This window comes from Tupaia chinensis, unplaced genomic scaffold (assembly GCF_000334495.1).
Source record: "Tupaia chinensis unplaced genomic scaffold, TupChi_1.0 Scaffold141530_1, whole genome shotgun sequence".
Classification (NCBI taxonomy): domain Eukaryota; kingdom Metazoa; phylum Chordata; class Mammalia; order Scandentia; family Tupaiidae; genus Tupaia; species Tupaia belangeri.
In genome coordinates this window covers 1,296,627-1,310,741 of record NW_006201391.1, presented here as the reverse complement: position 1 = coordinate 1,310,741, position 14,115 = coordinate 1,296,627, and the positions used below count along the sequence as shown (strand labels likewise).

Below are 14,115 nucleotides of genomic sequence, written 5' to 3'. Positions count from 1 at the left end.
CACTCTGTCCCTCTCTAGTCAAATTAAATAAATAAGTAAATAAATAAAGTTTTAAAAAAGTGTTGATTGTAATGGTTCCTGTTTTAGTTAATAAAGATGCGTTTGAGCCTAAAATGCACGGTCTGCAATTGCTTTTGCACCAACCTAACAATTTTCAATTACAGGAGCAAGACAATAATACTTATCTTGCCTAAACCAGACCATTACTATGAAGGGAAAATAAAACAGCAATAAAATCAAATAAAAAGGATGCCAACTATGAAGTGTTTTAACATTTTTTAAGCCACTGAGTTTAAATTCCCTTCTACATTCTAATGAGAACTACCTAATTAAACACCTATTCTAGTGATAAAAATTTTGAAAAGTTGGTATTATCATTATCCTCAGTTTACAGATGAGGGAATGCAAGCTTAATGAGACAAAGTCACTTAATCGGAGGTCGCACACCTACTAAACACAGAGGGCAAGGTTCCACGCTTAGGTCTGCCCGCAAAGGCCAGGCCTGTGACTGCAATGGTACAGGGCTCAGTCCTCGGGAAGGGCGGCAGAGGAAAGGGGGTGCTCACGGAGGAGCTGCCCGCCCACACTGCCCCTGCACAGCACCGAGGCTCCCGGGACACACCCCACTAGGGCAAGGCCAGGTCTCACCTCATACCCTTTCCTTAGAGAAGATTAACATTGGTTTTTTAAATTTAATTCCATGATCCAGGGCCAGCAGGTGGCGTGGTGTGGTGAAGGGCTCTAGACTCCCACCTGGCCGATGGCGATTCAAGCCCCAGACCTGGCGGCTTGCTTTCTCACTTTCTCTCTCTCTCACTCACTCGCTCTGTCCCTCTCTGGTCAAATTAAAATAAACTAACTTAAATAAAGTAATGCTTTAAACATTTTTTTAACTCCATGATCCACGTTCCTTTTCAGATATACTTCATTTAGAGACGTGATTGTTAGAACGAAGTCCAAGGGCAGCTACAGCTTTTTACTTGGCTGCAGTGACAGAAGCTGCTGTGGAGAAAGGACATCCCGACAGGTGTCAGCAGAGTGACTTAGCATGTAAGGGCTATAGACGGGCATACCCCTTCTCACAGTCGGCCCAGACTTCTAGGGTGAGATGGTCCTATTAACTCAGAGGGCGTCACCAAGATCCAGTTACTCCCACATATATGAAAACCATTCAAGAATGACAACAAACAGCCTTTACGCTCTGTGTACAAGAAGCCAATCACAAGCCCATCTGTGTGAGCCTTAGCGAGCAAGGACACTATTTGGGAGTGGTACACAGAGAAGGACGGATTGCCAAGGGGAAGAGTCATTTATTAGACTGCGACAAGCTTCTACATGTTTTCATTATCATTAGCCAATTGCTTGATCCTCTGGCTTCCACACCTGCCGCATCGCTCAGAGTTTTACAGCTGCGAACTCGGGAGCGTCCTCCAGAACACTGGCACCCTCTTCTGGCCCGTTTCTAGTACTGCATGCGCACAAGTCACTGAAGTGAAGAACTCGCACTATATTCTAGGAAAGCCACAAAGCGAATGACTTTGCAGGTAACGTTTTACAGATGATTTCCTATCTGTAATCCCCTGCATAAGCCTAGGCTTAGTCTAAGAAAACTGTGAAAGGGCCGGCTGGTGACGTGGTGGTCACGGCGGCTGCATCCCACGTGGCCGACTACGCAGTTTGAGTCCCAGATCCAGTGGCTCGAGAAACACGCTGGGTACATGCGTGTGCAAGCCCAAAATCCAGGCGGGAGGGACATACGAAGAAGCGATTATGGCATGACTGTTCCCACGGGGCGGTGCTTTTCCACATTCTCTCCTTCCCCTCTCTCGTTGAGCCCATGCATGCCCAAACAAATTAAGTATAAATGCAAGAGCAGACCTGTGACTAAAACTCACACCGGTGAACGAGAAGGCCAGCGACGCTCTCCTAACAGCCTCACGGTCCCTGCCATGTATTACCCGACGTCGGCACAAGAACTGTAACGGTAACCACAATGGCGATGTACAAGAAGACGCCACCATGCGCCAGGCACCAGTGTGAGTACACGAGCTTAACTGTGACAGACGCAGGAACCACAGCACTGCCCTCTCCCCGCCGTGGTGGGACACGGCACAGCGGGCCTGCGAACACAGCATGGCTCAGAGCTGCGGCCCTCACCACTGCTGCACCGCGGCCTTCTACTCCAGCCCTCTGCAGGGAGAAGGGGCCCACTGTGGTCAAGTGAGACACGACTAAAACAGAAGAAGTAAGACGCGTACACGCCTTCCAACCTCTCATGCTCAACACAGCGCCACGCTGCACAGGTGAAGGCACTACGCGGAGTGTCTGCCCTTCCCCACGTCTTCTCCCACTCTTCCTCACTGGGAGATTCTGCTCTGCTAGAACCAGGGTGTTTGTATTCTTTCCTTTTCCTCCTCATTCCTTTTCTCCACCAAACAATGCCTTTATTCATCTGTAACCCAGTACTTTGACAAACAACAAACAAACAAACAAAAAACAACTAACCTATATCACACATTTTATTCCTCTACAACGAGGAATAAAGAACTACTTAATGACTGCTACCTAAATTACCTATTTCACTATGATCCTTAAAAAATATCAGGACCAGCAGTTGGCATAACGGCTATGTTGCTGGACTCCCAAGTAGTTGACTGCAGTTTGAGTCCCAGACCCGGTGGCTTAATTAAACTCATGCCGGGCACATGTGTGTATGTGCCCAAGATCCTGAGAGGAGAATGGAGGAAAAAGGATTGTGGCGTGGTCATCCCCCCGGGGGAAGATTTCTCACTTTCTGTCTCTCTGTCTTTCTGGTGAGCACGTGAACCCTATAACAAAAACCTCTCCAAACACACACACACACACACACACACACAAATGTATATTAAGGCAATAAATTCAAATGACATCAATTCCCTCTTTTTGATCACTGGAAATATGATGGATGAGAATCTATCTGGATTATTTTGTGTATTACTACCTGAAGTCAGGGCTAACAAACTACACAAACTTCTAAGATTTCTAACAAATATGAAGAAACACTGTCTAATGATCTATGGTTCACACTTATGTCTATTAGAATATTTATAGGTTCTGATGTTTGCCAATGTCAAGCTATTCATAATACCAAAGATTAAAAGCACCAAACGTAACCCAGAGCAACCAAGCACACATTCAAGACTGAAGGATTTACCACAATGACAGCTTCGAAATCAATGATTTCTTTTTTAAACTCATCCTTTTACTATAACGTTTGTTTCGAATACATTTTGATGAAAGTTCGAAACTGTTTTTTCTTTTTAGTGTTGAAAACCTCAGTCAGCTGCACCAGTGTTACTGGGCCACGTATTTATTTCTGAGAAAACGCATTAGGACTTTCCTGGTGGCCCAGTGGTTTATGAGACCTCAGAAACACTGGGACGAGATCTCAGCACGGTAACTCATCGCATTGCTGTTGCTAAAGAATCCATCGCGAAATATTCGTCCTCCCACTCTAAACAACAAAGCGGCAGGTGACACGAGCGCGAAGGTGCCACGGAGCCGGCCCAGGGCCCAGGCGCCTTCTCACCTCGGTCTGCAGGATGGCAGCCCTCTGCTCCTTTGCGGTCAGGGACTCCTTCAGCACTTCGATGTGCTGCTTACTGTCTGAGAACTGGTTCGTGAGTGTCTCCAGCTTTGTCTGCAGGGCCAGCAGCTCTGTGTCCTTTCTGGACAGCTCCTGCTTCACCTGACCAATCTAGAAAAGAAGATAAAGCACAATAAGGAGAGAAGAAAAGAGACAACCACCTCTGAATGGATCTTTGACAGATCAGAGTCACAAGATAGAAGAGTAAATTCAGCACTGATTTCATGAGAAGAGATATTCATCTTTTGGCATCATCTAATCTTACATACCCTCCCCCCAAAAAAAACAAGCTTATTTTTAAAACAGAGAAATTTACAGCCTCCATTTATTGTGCCTTCTAAATATTCTTTGAAACTTAAGAAAAGGAATGAAAGGAAAGGAAATTCCAATTCAACCAGATGACCGCGTGGGGGCAGCAAGCAGTAAGCACGGGAGCACTGCTGTGCTAATAAAGCAGTTTGCATTTTATTAAAGCAGGCCTCAACAGAGCAGGATGGATTAAATACGAGATTAGTGTAGACACAACACAAGAGGAAAGAAAGAAACCCCCAAGGATTGCTACTTAAATTCAAAAGCTGCTGCTGCTGCTGCTTCATTAAGCTTTATTTTTAATTTTCAAACAAGGTAAGATAAAATCTTTATCTGAAAAGCTACTTTTAGGCCCAGCTACAGTGGCAAACACTAAAAATATGCTGTGCTCCACAGGCTGGGGTGATGTGGGAGGTCCAAGTTTGATTCCCAGTTCAGCATAAAGGGCAAGCACAGTGGTGTGCACCTGCAGCCCCAGCCCGGAGGCTGAGGCAGACAGACTGCGATAAGCAAGACCCTGTCTTTCTTTTTTTAAAGAATTATTTAATTTTATTTATTTATTCATTCATTCATTTATTTTAATTCGGCCAGAGAGGGACAGAGCGAGAGACAGAGGGAGAGAGAGAGAAAGGGAAAATAAGAAAGCAAGCCACCAGGTCCAGGACACGAACTGCAGTCAGTCACATGGGAGTCGAGTGCCCTCAGCGACCACATCACCTGCCAGCCAGGTCCAGGACACGAACTGCAGTCAGTCACATGGGAGTCGAGTGCCCTCAGCGACCACATCACCTGCCAGCCCCACAAGACCTTGTCTTTAAAAAAAAGAAGGAAGGAAGGAAGGAAGAAAAGCTACTTTTAATCCTATAAGGCACTATAAATCTATGCTTTTTAAAATCCTATCATTTGGCGGGGTCAGCAGATGGCGTACTAGTTACATTGCTGGACTACCGCGTAGTCGACAATGGTTAGACCTGGCAACTAAGACTCACTCCAGGCCCCAAATCCCAAGAGAATGGAGGAGAAGGGATTGTGGGGTGGCCAACCCCTCTGGAGAGGGTGGTTTCTCACTTTCTGTCTCTGTCTCTCCAGTGAGCGCACATGCCCTATAGCAAAAAAATCTCTCTTAAAAAAAAAAAAAAAAGAATAATTCTGTGATTTTCCTTATGTGTATTGAACTAAAGAAATAAAAGATCCCACCTACAAAATGTGATCACCTAGGACATGTCATACCAACAAAACATAAAAGGAGTGACCTTGGGGTCAGCAGTTGGCATGGCCGTTCCCCCACATAGCTGATGGCTTGAAAATCACACCAGGCGCCTGCATGCCCAGGAGTCCTAGAGGAGAGCAGAGTGGAGGAGCTACGGTACGGCCGACCGCCGCCGACGGGCGGGAGTTCACTCACTCTCTCTCCTCTCCGTCTCTCTTTTACATGGTCACGTGGGGGAGAGGGAGGGGATCAAAGGGGGAGAGAAGCAAACATTTAAGGGGCACAAAACCGGAAATTATCTGCTGGTGATAACATGTATGATAATATCTTTGATTGCACTCATAAACAGTGTATTTATCCTGGGAAAATTCACATTGCATACATTGATGATACAGTGATGGAATATGTAAAAAAATTTTAAGAATAATAAAATAAAATAAACACACACATGAAATAAAAAAAAAAAAATCTGCCACTTGTATGGGCCAGCAAGTGGCACGGAGGTTAAGGTGCTGGATCCCACGTGGCCTACTATGCAATGTGAGTTTCAAACCAGTGGCTTTAAAATCATGCCAGGCACAGGACCAGCAGTCGGTGTAATGGCTATGTCGCCGGACTCCCATGTAGTCGACTGGGGTTCGAGTCTTGGACCCAGTGGCTTAAACTCACGCCGGGCGTGTGTGCGTGCGTGCCCAAGATCCTGAGAAGAGAATGGAGGAGAAGGGATTGCAGCATGGCCATCCCCTGGGGGGTGATTTCTCGCTTTCTGTCTGTTTCTTTCTGTGTTTCTGGCGAGTGCAGGAGCCCTATAACAAAAAATCTCTCCAAAAAAAGAAAAAAGAAATAAACAAATAAAAATCATGCCAGGCACCATGTGCATGCATGCCCAAAATACTGAGAGGAAGAAATGGAGGACAAAGGATTGTGGAGTGGCCACCCACCCCCCCACCCTCGGGATAGCTTTCTGACTTTCTCTGTCTCTCTCTCCCTCTCTCTCTCGCGAGTGCACACACCCTATACCAAATATAAAAAATAAAAACTGAGAAAGGAAAGAAAATATTTTAGGTGAAAAGCAGAGTTTAGAAGCACAAATTTTCCTTAAACAAAGGCAAAGGAAAAAACCCTATGAATGGGAAGCAAATACAGTCTAAAAGCTGGAGCACTCGGCCTTGCGGCCCAGCACGCTCCCAGGAGCCTCTCAGGACAGCGCGCTCCTGCCGCGTCTCTGGGCAACCCGTCTCTACACGCTTGCTTGGTCCACGTTCTCTCTCTGCCACTGTGTTGTACGCGACGCGGTCAAGTCCTGTGCTAAGTGTGCATCACCTTTGTCTGACATGTGAATGAGTAACAGCAGCTAACGTAGAAAGTTACAGGGCACTTCCCTCTGGGCCAGGTCGGCTATACCGTGGCCCACTCCCGGCAAACACAGTAAGTCAGCGCGAGTTTTAGTTTTGTGTTTCATGCTTCATCTCAGTCTTAGCCCAGAATGACTGCAGAAGCGGTTCCTCTGGACACTTAGGTCAGCACAGGGCAGAGCTGGTGAGCGCGGTTCCGGAACCTGACGACCCCTGGCGCTCACTGGCTGTGCCTTCCTGGGCACCATTCTGCTACCTCAGCTTCCTCATCTGTAAATTGAGGTTAATAATACACCTACCTTAGCACGTAATTACTTGCTTACATAAGTGTGCAAGTGCTACCTGCTTTATTATTACATTACAATGTTTTGACATGGAATTTTAAGTTTGTTAGAAGACTAGACTAAATTTAGATACTTAATTAAGTATTATACTAATACTAATTTACAGACAAGCAAATAAGCTAATCACTTCCTATATGCCTGTCCTAGAGAAAGTAACATTTATTGCAAAATCACCTAACAGGGACTTAATGCTAACGCCTACATAAGGTAAAGCACTTTACTCAAGAATTCCAAATTCAAATAAACTCTAAGCGACAGGCCTGGAATATGTGCCTGAGGGGGAAAATGCCACCATTAATAAAAACGAACACGTCACTAAAAGATCACTCATACAGATCCACGAGCATCAGTAAGAGGTAAGAAAAAGCAAGCTTGGAAGTCCCCTCCACAGAGCACAGAAGCCACAGTGAAGGGCCAGGTGTAAGGCTGCCAGAGCACGCGAGGGCCCACTGCACACCAAGGGACGTGTGGGTCAGGCTGCTGAGCAGAGCCGGGTAAGAGCAGAGCAGGCTGGTTAGTGCTCCCACGGGCAAAGCTGCCAACCATGGAGAATGGAAGCGTAAGCCACCCCGGGGCCAGACTGCGGTCCCACTGTGGGAGCCGAACGCGGAGGGAATCTTACGGCAAAGACCTCAGCCTGAAGACCAGCCGCTCTCTTTTTCAGCTCCTCCCCTTGAGCCTCTTTGGAACTTAGCTCCTCCTTCAGTTGCTCTACCTGTCACGACATTGTTATTCTTCTCACTTGGGTGTACACTTACGTCTCAGCTGCTCTCGAGCTACAGCGGTAACCACTGATAGCTTAGTAACATAATCAGCGCTGTCCCCGACGCCCTCTGCACTGGGCCGTGGGTGTGTCTACGTCCATGGGGCTTTCTGAGACAGACTAGAATGTGCGATCCACACATGGGGCACGCGAGCAGAGGTCATGCTGCCGTGCACTGCACTCTCAAACTAGGGGCAACACCCCGACCAGCAGAAAGTGACACGCGGCTGTCTGAGGTCTGAACTTAACATGAAATTAGCAAAAATCGCTGATATGATTCTGTTAAGGTTTTCGTCAAAGTGAACGTGCGCTCACCAAATGAGAGGGAAAGTGAGACATCACCCACGGGAGGGGGTGATCGCGCTACAATCCCTTCTCCACCCTCTTCCTGGGACTCTGGGCACACACACATGCACCTGGTGTGAAATTCAAGCCACCAGGCTGGGACTCGAACCACGGTCAGCAAGATGGGAGTCCGGAGTCGTAACCACTATTCCACCTGCTGGCCCCAATAACAGACTCTCAAAGTTCTACAGACTTACAGGCCAGGTATGGGTACTCCAGCAGGACACCCGAAGCTGGGGAGGGAGTCGACTATGTCATTCTTTTACTCTATGTGGATTGTTTTGGTTTTAAGTTCGGACAAACTAGAGCATACAATTGGGACACAGAAGTGGGAAACATGTATCTTCTGGTTAACATTTTATAATTATAATTATGGCTTTTAATTAAACCTCAACAAAAGTGATAAACTGGTAACCGCATAAATTAAATCCTCCAGTTTGCCTTGCTTATGGACCCGAACTGCAGGACTGAGAAGCCTAGGAAGGAATATGGTGGCTGATTCCACGCAGTCTGATGTGGCCCGTGGCACCGTCTCGCTGTAAGTATGGCTAAAGTTCACTTGGGAAGTAAGAAACTCAGGAGCAAATAGGTCTTCCTAAGGGAGAGATCGCGGGGTTCTCTTTATGGCACTCTATCTGAAGGGGAGACACAATTTCATTTAACCTAGTTTGGAAGAAAGGGGGATGAGGCAGGATTCAGCCTCACTGGGTTTTCACTTTTAAATACTTAAGATATAAGAAATGTAACGTCTCATTGAGTGAGAAAACTCATCTGCATAGAATTCTACTAAGTCACCTCAGAAGTGCCGACAGCAATGAAAAACTAACTGTGACGGTGTATACTTAGCTCCCTTTGGGCGATTTTCTTTTAAGTACAAATGTCTAGTAACCACACGGTGCCAGCAATTCTGACTTCAATTAAGGGCAAGGTCCATGGGAAGAACTACACCGAAAAGCACTCTGCCCTCAAGCCTGAGAAAACAGTGCGAAGCAGATCCTTAATCACGTCGATTTTTCAAGCCCCTCTTAAGAAGTACGGTAGGGCCCACCATTACCTTGTTTTTCATAAACTTAGAATGGCTTCGGTACACCTCCATTTGCTTCATTTCCTCCTCCCGTTCTTCAGTGCTCAAAGCCCCGTTGGATTTCAGCATCTGAATTTCCTCTTCCAGGTCTCGCAGACCACGCTCCATAGAGGAAATTTTTGAATCCTAAGGACAATGGAAGATTTACACGTTGAAGTATTCACAAAAAAGAGAAGCTGAATAACCCGGTCTTTAAAGATGTTAAATGTAATAAAGATAAACAGATATGAAAAAGGGCAGCCTGAGAATTGCTGTCTTGCTTCTAAAATATGTCCCTGACAGTCATCTGGGAGGAGGAGAGGTGCTCACACCCCCACGGATTCCTCATCTCTCTCCTACTCCAGTTCCGGACCTTTCCATAAATGTGGGGGTAGTTAGCTAAAGAAGTGGAAAACAGGTTAAAGTGTTTTTGTACTTTATGGTCAACAAATTTCTGGGAAAAATGTGGACTATTAATAGTTAGGACTTTTCTAGTTCTAATATTTTATCATTTTACTTGGTAATCCCTGAAAGGGTTTATTTCTGTCCAAAAGGAGGGGGAATGTAAGAAAGGTTTTCAAAGGTTTATACAATAATGTGCACAGCTATATTTATAATGAAAATGCTATAAAGTTCCATTGCAGAAATACAAAGGAGTGAGTAATTAGAGTAGTCACTTTCTGCCATGATAGAAATCCTATTTATTCTCTGTACTTCTCCATTCATTTACGATATTTCAGTTCGGGACTAGCAGATATCATAATGGCTATGTCGCTGGACTCCACACAGTCAACCATAGTTCAAGTTCCAGACCCAGCAGCTTCAAACTCACACTGGGCACGTGTGTAAGCGTGCCCAAAATCCCAAGAGGAGACTGGAGGAGAAGGGACTGCAATGTGGCCATTCTCCTGGGGGATGATTTCTTACTTTCCCTCTCTCTGTCTCCCTGTTGAGTGAGCATGGCCTATGGCAGAAAGCTTAAAAAAAAAAAAAAAAGTATTAAAGGAAATGAGTCTCAGAATTGCTTCCCAAAGGACTGGTTTCTCTAAAACGCCAAGCAGGATAAAGGTGTACTTAAGTTACGCTCTTGGACGCCCCTGTTTCTGAGGGAGCAGGCATAGGCACCTGCGGATTAAACTATGCCCATGTAGGGGTTTTCTTTCTTTCTTTCTTTCTTTCTTTCTTTTTTTTTTTTAATGTTTTCTTTTTTTTTTTTTTTTTTTTTTTTTTTAGAGATTTTCACTATAGGACGTGTGCGCTCACCAGAGAGAGAGAGACATAGAGACAGAAAGCGAGAAATCACCTCCCTTCTCCTCCATTCTCCTCTTGGGATCTTGGGCACATACGCACACGCGCCCGGCGTGAGTTTTAAGCCACTGGGTCTGGGACGTGAATTGCGGTCAACTCTACGTGGGAGTCCAGCGACATAGCCATTACGCAACTGCTGTTTCCCACTCTGAACACTCGAACACTGAACAGGGAACGGTTCCTGTGGTACCCAGTAAAACTCTGAATAGGGAACACTTCCCTGTTCCTCCACTGCTAAAGAAAAAGAAATAAAGGGCCAGCAGGTGGCATGGAGGGTAAGGTGCTGGGCTCCCACATTGCTGACCACGGTTCAAGTCCTGGACCAGGCAGCTTGAAAAGTATGCTGGGTGCATACCCAAGCGTGCCCAAAATCCCAGGAGGAGAGGGGAGGGGAAGGGATTGCGGAGTGGCCATCCTCCCAGGGGGCGACTTCTCACTTTCCGTCTCAGTGTCTCTGTATCTCTCCAGTGAGTATATGCACCCTATAGCAAAAAAGTAAAAAGAAAAAGAAACAAAAGAGAGAAAGAGGAGAAGGCTTAAAAGGGGAAAGGGAGTAGAAAGGAAAAGAATAGAAAGAGGGACGATGGTAGGGATTTTTTTTAAAGGAACAGAGTAGGGGAAGGAAGAGAAAAGGTAACACTGCGACAATGACTCAGCCGTTTCTCTTCCTTCTCTTCCCATCTCCAAGACTAGATTCATCATTCTTTTCCCGCTCATGTTACGTTCTCAGCAACTCAGCTATTTCAGTTGTGATTTCAGAAAACATCCATTTGACCCCCCTAGACCACCAGAATCCCTTGCTCCTTAGCAGAGTAGCTGAAGGTGTAACACATCTTAGAACAGACTCACTGCCAACTAAAGCCATTACACAGTCCCTGCTCTGTCAAAAGTGAGTCAAGAAATCATCTGCGTGACAGCCAGTGGCACGGTGCTTATGGTGGCGGAGTCCTACATGGCCGACTGCACAGTTTGAGTCCTGGACCCGGCAACTCGTGAATATCATAGTGGTTAAAGCGCTAGCAGGTAGCACAGTGGCTAAAGCACTGGAATCCCAAGTGACCAACCACAGTTCGAGTCCCAGACCTGGTGGCTTGAAACTCAAGCCAGGTGCATATGCATGTGTGCCCAAAATCCCAAGAGGAAAACGGAGGGGAAGGGACTGTGGTGTAGCCATCCCTCCTGGGAGATAATTTCTCACTTTCTGTCTCTCTGGCAAGCACATGCACCCTATAGCAAAAATCTCAAAAAGAAAAAGAAAAAGAAAAAGAAAAACATACAGAGGGGCGTGTGTGTGTGCCAAAACCTCAAAAGGACAAGAAGGGGTGGCAGCATAATCACCTTGGGGAGAGGCTCTCTCACTTACCCGCTCTGTCTCCAGCAAGCAAGAATGTCCTTGGGCACATTTTTTTAAAAGAAGAATTTTTTTTTTTTGGAGAGGTTTTTGCTATAGGGTGCGAGCGCCAGGAAGACAGGGAGAGCCAGAGAGACAGAAAGTGAGAAATCACCCCCCAGGGGGGATGGCCACGCCACAGTCCCTTCTCTTCCATTCTCCTCTCTGGATCTTGGGCACACACGCACCCGGCATGAGTTTAAGCCACCAGATCCGAGACTTGAACCACAGTTGACTACGTGGGAGTCCAATGACATAGCCATTACACTAACTGCTGGTCCCAAAGAAGAAATAATTTTTTGAGCATAGGTTCATTCTTGCGTTTTATTTTTACGTGTCAATGGGGCTTAGGGAAAATGCTAATAAATATAAGACAAATAAATACTACAAATATCGGGACCAGCATTTGACATAACGACTATGTCGCTGGACTCCCATGTAGTCAATCATGGTTCAAGTCCTGGACTTGGTGGCTTAAACTTGCACCCAACACGTGTGCGTGCGTGCCCAAGATCCCAAGAGGAGAATGGAAGAGAAGAGATTGCAGTGTGGCCATTCCTCCTGGGGGATGATTTCTTGTTTTCTCTCTGTCTCTCTCTTTCTGTCGAGCACACACACCCTATAGCATAAACCTTTCCCCAAAAAAAACTGGTTCAAGTCCTGGACTTGGTGGCTTAAACTTGCACCCAACACGTGTGCGTGCGTGCCCAAGATCCCAAGAGGAGAATGGAAGAGAAGAGATTGCAGTGTGGCCATTCCTCCTGGGGGATGATTTCTTGTTTTCTCTCTGTCTCTCTCTTTCTGTCGAGCACACACACCCTATAGCATAAACCTTTCCCCCAAAAAAACACCTCTCCAAAAAAATTAATTAATTAATTAAATAGAATAGATAAATTGTGATGAATGTGAATAAGGTAAAACCATGCAATTAAACCATTCTGAAAGCCCTTTACAAAATCATATTAAAGATACCATTCATCTGACTACAAATAACCCAGAATACACTAATTTGGGCTTTGTTTGGTAAATCCTTTCTCCATTGAAAAAGAAGATGAACATAATATAAACCAAGTGGCTTTTGTTTTTTCTGTTTCAAGGTGTTTGCATAGGACACATGTGCTCAACAGAGAGAGACAGACAGACAGTGAGAGGGAGAGTGAGAAATCACCCCGGGCGACGGCCATGCTGCAGTCCTTCTCCTCCTTTCTCCTGGGATTTGGAGCACACGTGCACACGTGCTCAGCGTGATTTTCAAACCACCAGGTCTGGAACTCGAACCATGGTCAGTCATGCAGGAGTCCAGCTTATTTATTTATTTTAATTTGATCCGAGAGGGACAGAGTGTGTTTATGTGTGGGGAGGGGGTGAGTGAGAAAGCAAGCTGCCAGGTCTGGGACTCAAACCGTGGTCAGCCATGTGGGAGTCCAGTGCCTTTAACCACCACACCACCCGCCAGCCCCAGGAGTCCAGCATCTTAAGCACTATGCCACCTGCGGCCCTATAAACCAAGTTTTAAAAGGAAACCATTCCATTTAAAAGAATTTTTAAAACTACATACTTGAGAAGCATGTATTTACATAAAATCACTTATGTATCAATAACTAACTATATATTTCTCCCATATTAACAAATGCTGAATGAAGTCTCGCTATACAAAAACAAAGCACCGAGTTTTTAAGGGGTATGAGGAAGGAATGGCTGGGGGTGCTACCCACAAGCACTTTTATAAGAAAGAGCACATTAATAAAAATAACAATAGCAACAGCAGCTAACATTTGCTGAAGGTTTAACATGTGCCACCTGCTCAAGGTGTTTTACATGATTTAACTAAGTTAAACCTCAGAGCAACATTCTGGTGGGCTCTCTTGTGACCATCGATTACTGGTAAGAAACTGAGCTGCCGGGGGGTTAGTAACATGATCCGCATCACATGACAGATTAAGGGAGGCCGGATTGTGAATCCAGGACGTTTAAGGAGGAGCTTAGCCACCATACTATACAGCCTACGGGTTTCTAACTACTGCTTAGCTACAGCACAGGTTCTCTGCGTGGTCTGTGGAACCCTGGGGCCCTCCTAGACCCTTCTAATAAGTCCACATGGTTAAAACTGTTTTCATAGCAATACTCTGATAGTACCTGACTTTTTCACTAAAACATTCAAAGCAATAGTGAGCAAGACCGCTACTGCCTTAGCACAGGCGAGGCAACGGTGGTACCAAACCTTACGAGCAGTCGTAGTCCTGGTAGGTAGCCTTAGAAAAAAACAATAAAAAATAACATTTTAAAAAAGCTTTATCACCCATGATGGTCCTTAATAAAGCAGTAAAAATCGTGACTTTAAGAAATCTTAATTCTCAAGGATGCATCTTTTTTTTTTTTTTTTTTGGAGAGGTTTTTGCCATA

The 14,115-nt window shown here is 45.6% G+C and overlaps 1 protein-coding gene across 3 annotated transcripts in view; it reads right to left on the bottom strand.

Moving 5' to 3' along the window:
* ERC1 (ELKS/RAB6-interacting/CAST family member 1) overlaps positions 1 to 14,115 on the bottom strand; it is a 501,445-nt gene that overhangs the window by 406,428 nt on the left and 80,902 nt on the right. For 2 of the 3 annotated variants that reach the window (XM_027766230.1, XM_027766231.1), the window contains exons 4-6: positions 9,006 to 9,161; positions 7,475 to 7,558; positions 3,569 to 3,736 (exon numbers count right to left, since the gene is read on the bottom strand). In XM_027766230.1, coding sequence (XP_027622031.1) covers positions 3,569 to 3,736; positions 7,475 to 7,558; positions 9,006 to 9,161 — 408 coding nt within the window. The remainder of the gene's footprint in view (positions 1 to 3,568; positions 3,737 to 7,474; positions 7,559 to 9,005; positions 9,162 to 14,115) is intronic. The other variant, XM_027766232.1, reaches the window with a different exon arrangement.